General features: G+C 32.7%; 1 protein-coding gene across 1 annotated transcript; it reads left to right on the plus strand.

Annotated features, from left to right (window-relative positions):
• The first annotated feature begins 454 nt into the window (after positions 1–454).
• Positions 455–1,971, plus strand: LOC132726174 (uncharacterized). The gene is made up of 2 exons (XM_060711444.1): positions 455–675; positions 1,106–1,971. Exons 1-2 carry the CDS (start codon positions 504–506, stop codon positions 1,678–1,680), a joined length of 747 nt encoding a protein of 248 aa, XP_060567427.1. The 5' UTR covers positions 455–503; the 3' UTR covers positions 1,681–1,971.
• Positions 1,972–2,768: the final 797 nt, after the last annotated feature.

A 2,768-nucleotide genomic window follows, 5' to 3' on the forward strand; every position in this document is an offset into this window, starting at 1 on the left:
CAAAGTTACAAGATGATGCATAATTTTGAATAAAAAAGTTAACAAAATGTTAAGTTTATAATGTATTTGATTAATTTAGCGCTTGTAATAAACAGGGCATTTTTCTAATCATAACGTAGATATCCAGACATTTTACAGACATTTAATCATTGATTATTTAATAAATACTTATCACTATCTAAATGAGAACGAGAATTTTCCAAATAAACATGAAAATTATTATATCTGCACATGTTTTACATGTATATCACTTCATACATGCTTTGTAAAACGGCCGAACATTTTGTTAACTAAGACTATGAATACACTATTTTAATCTAATCAATTGCTTACAGTTAACCATATGGACACGCAAATTTCGCCTTTTAGGTAAACTGTATTCGCTCAGATAAATGTTAGAAATGCTGACACTTATATGACAGAGTACCTTTAAAATGTAAACGACTTTACTTCTGTCCTCGTTTATATCATAAGTTTAGGCCAGTAGAATTTAAACGCTTCAAATGATAATGGCAGTCAGTATTGTATTATACGTAAATATTTTCCTAGCAAGCATTTTTTATTTTGTTCATTGTGATGGAACGTATTGTGACAAGTACCAGTGTGAATACAGTTTATTCAAGAAAGTTATTGAGTTGGAAAGCAAGCTTGATTCTTTGGAATTTAGATTAGAAGGTATTTTATTTCTATACAACTATTCCTGAGCCCTATTAGAAGTCTCTTGATAATCCGACATTGAAAAACAAATATACAAAAATATGTACATAATTTTACTTTTTGTCTCATTTGTTGAAAACAAAATTCTATTTACTAAATACCGCAAATTGCTCTCTTTTGAAAAAAGTCAAGAATGCTTAAACTTGAATTAAAACATATTTTAGTTATGCCAGAGCTAAATCATTTACATAACTTTTAAGACAACTTAGTTCTTATAGCTCTGATAGCTCTTTGTTAGGTTCTTAAATCGTAGGGTCTTAAATTGTTGGTTATTTTATAAGAAACAATCTATAGTTGTACTTCAATAAGGTTGCTTAGAAAAATAAAATAACAAATAAAAAAAGCATCAAGTGGTAAATTTGACATAAATGATTCGGATTTTTTTCAGAAAATCGTAAGGAATCGGAAAACGCTCCTAGAAGCGGCGGATCAACCTATGTACGATGGGGACGAACGACATGTAGAGGAGATTCAAAGGAAGTTTACAATGGATATGCCGCGGGGTCGCAGTACAGGCAGTCTGGTGGAGCAGCTAATGCCCTTTGCCTTACAAAGTCACCTAAATGGGGACGATATACATCAAAGGTAGAATCAGGCGGCGCCTATATTTACGGGGCTGAATATAGTGTGTACATGTACACGGACTGGACGTACTTGCATGACCATGACGTACCTTGTGTGGTTTGCCAAGTTCCACGAAGTGATATTTTGATGGTTCCTGGCAGTAACATTTGCCCAACAGGATACAAGTTCGAATACAATGTCTATCTAATGGCTGGACATTACGGAAAGTCTGCTGCTTCTGAATACCTCTGCGTAGATTCTCTTCCGGAGAAATTATATGGTGGCGACGGAGATAAGAACGCAAAATTATTTAGTTTTGTTCAAGCTAAGTGTGGTTCTCTTAAATGTCCACCGTATGTAAATGGACAGGAACTTACTTGTGCTCTATGCTCACGCTAGCCTTTTTATGATTGTATAGTGCTTAGGAAACATAAGGAAGTACTCTAATTTTTGAACCTCTTATGTATCTAACCGTTTTCATGTTAACGTTTATTACAATCAAACGAAAAAAAACTGCTCTGATTCGTTTATAAAAATCAGATGTAATCTCTATTGTTACACTTTCTTGAAAATGTCATATTTGATAAAACTATTTTGCTAAAAATGTAAACCATTATAAACAGTTTTGTATTTGTGCAGAGAATACGCAAATTTGAAAGCTATTTATTTTATAAAATATATTCTATTAAACGACACTTCCTTATTAAAAATGCTATATTACGTACATGCAGTTCACAAAATTGTCGTATTTTATTTTTAAATTGATATAGTGATTCCAATTTGAAAAGAAATCTACTTCAGAAAGCAATATTACAAAAAGAAAAATGCTGTCATACTTGATTGGAATAGTATTGCGCACGTTTATACATATCTTTGATCATAACAGATCTCTTTAACAAATTTAGATAATAGACTCTTGCTTCATTACAATACGGTGAAGGTTTTGGTAAAAAGGAAACTGCAAACTATCGAAAATGCAAGCACATTACACGATAAGCGAAAGTTGAAGGTACGGTTTGATAATCGAATTGCACAGACCAGTTTATGCTAAGAGATATAGGAAAAAATATAAAGGGTCTCTTGAAATGTAGGAGGCACGTTAAATAACAATAGTCTCAAAACGTTCAATAAAATATCATATTTTTACAAACTAAGTGCCAAGATGATAATTAACCGATTTGATTAAATGATATATAAGGGTATATAAATGACCCTTTTCAAAAATTTTATACTTCAGTAAAGAGGTATCAAGTGCCGTTTGGCAGTAATTAAAATTTGTTGGATATTTTCGCCTTCGGGATCATCGATTTCAACACGTTGAAGTGTTGAAAACTGAGTTCCGCTCAAGACGGTCCTAGAGGCAGTAAGGGAAGTTGCACTTAAGATTTTCATTATCTCTCATGTACAGACACAATCAAACTGAGCCTGCAAGTTTCATGTAATTTTGTTGTTACCGATGCTTCCGAGGGATCACACTCTTCCAGATT

The sequence above is a fragment of the Ruditapes philippinarum genome, unplaced genomic scaffold (genome assembly GCF_026571515.1).
Source record: "Ruditapes philippinarum isolate M1 unplaced genomic scaffold, ASM2657151v2 ctg3998_1_1_1_1, whole genome shotgun sequence".
NCBI classification, from domain to species: domain Eukaryota; kingdom Metazoa; phylum Mollusca; class Bivalvia; order Venerida; family Veneridae; genus Ruditapes; species Ruditapes philippinarum.

Excerpts from the sequence above, each read along its gene's own strand:
- LOC132726174 (XM_060711444.1), top strand. The coding sequence starts at position 504 with ATGATAATGGCAGTCAGTATTGTATTATACGTAAATATTTTCCTAGCA. Across the intron at positions 676-1,105 it reads TTTGGAATTTAGATTAGAAG|AAAATCGTAAGGAATCGGAA; the intron begins GTATTTTATTTC and ends GATTTTTTTCAG.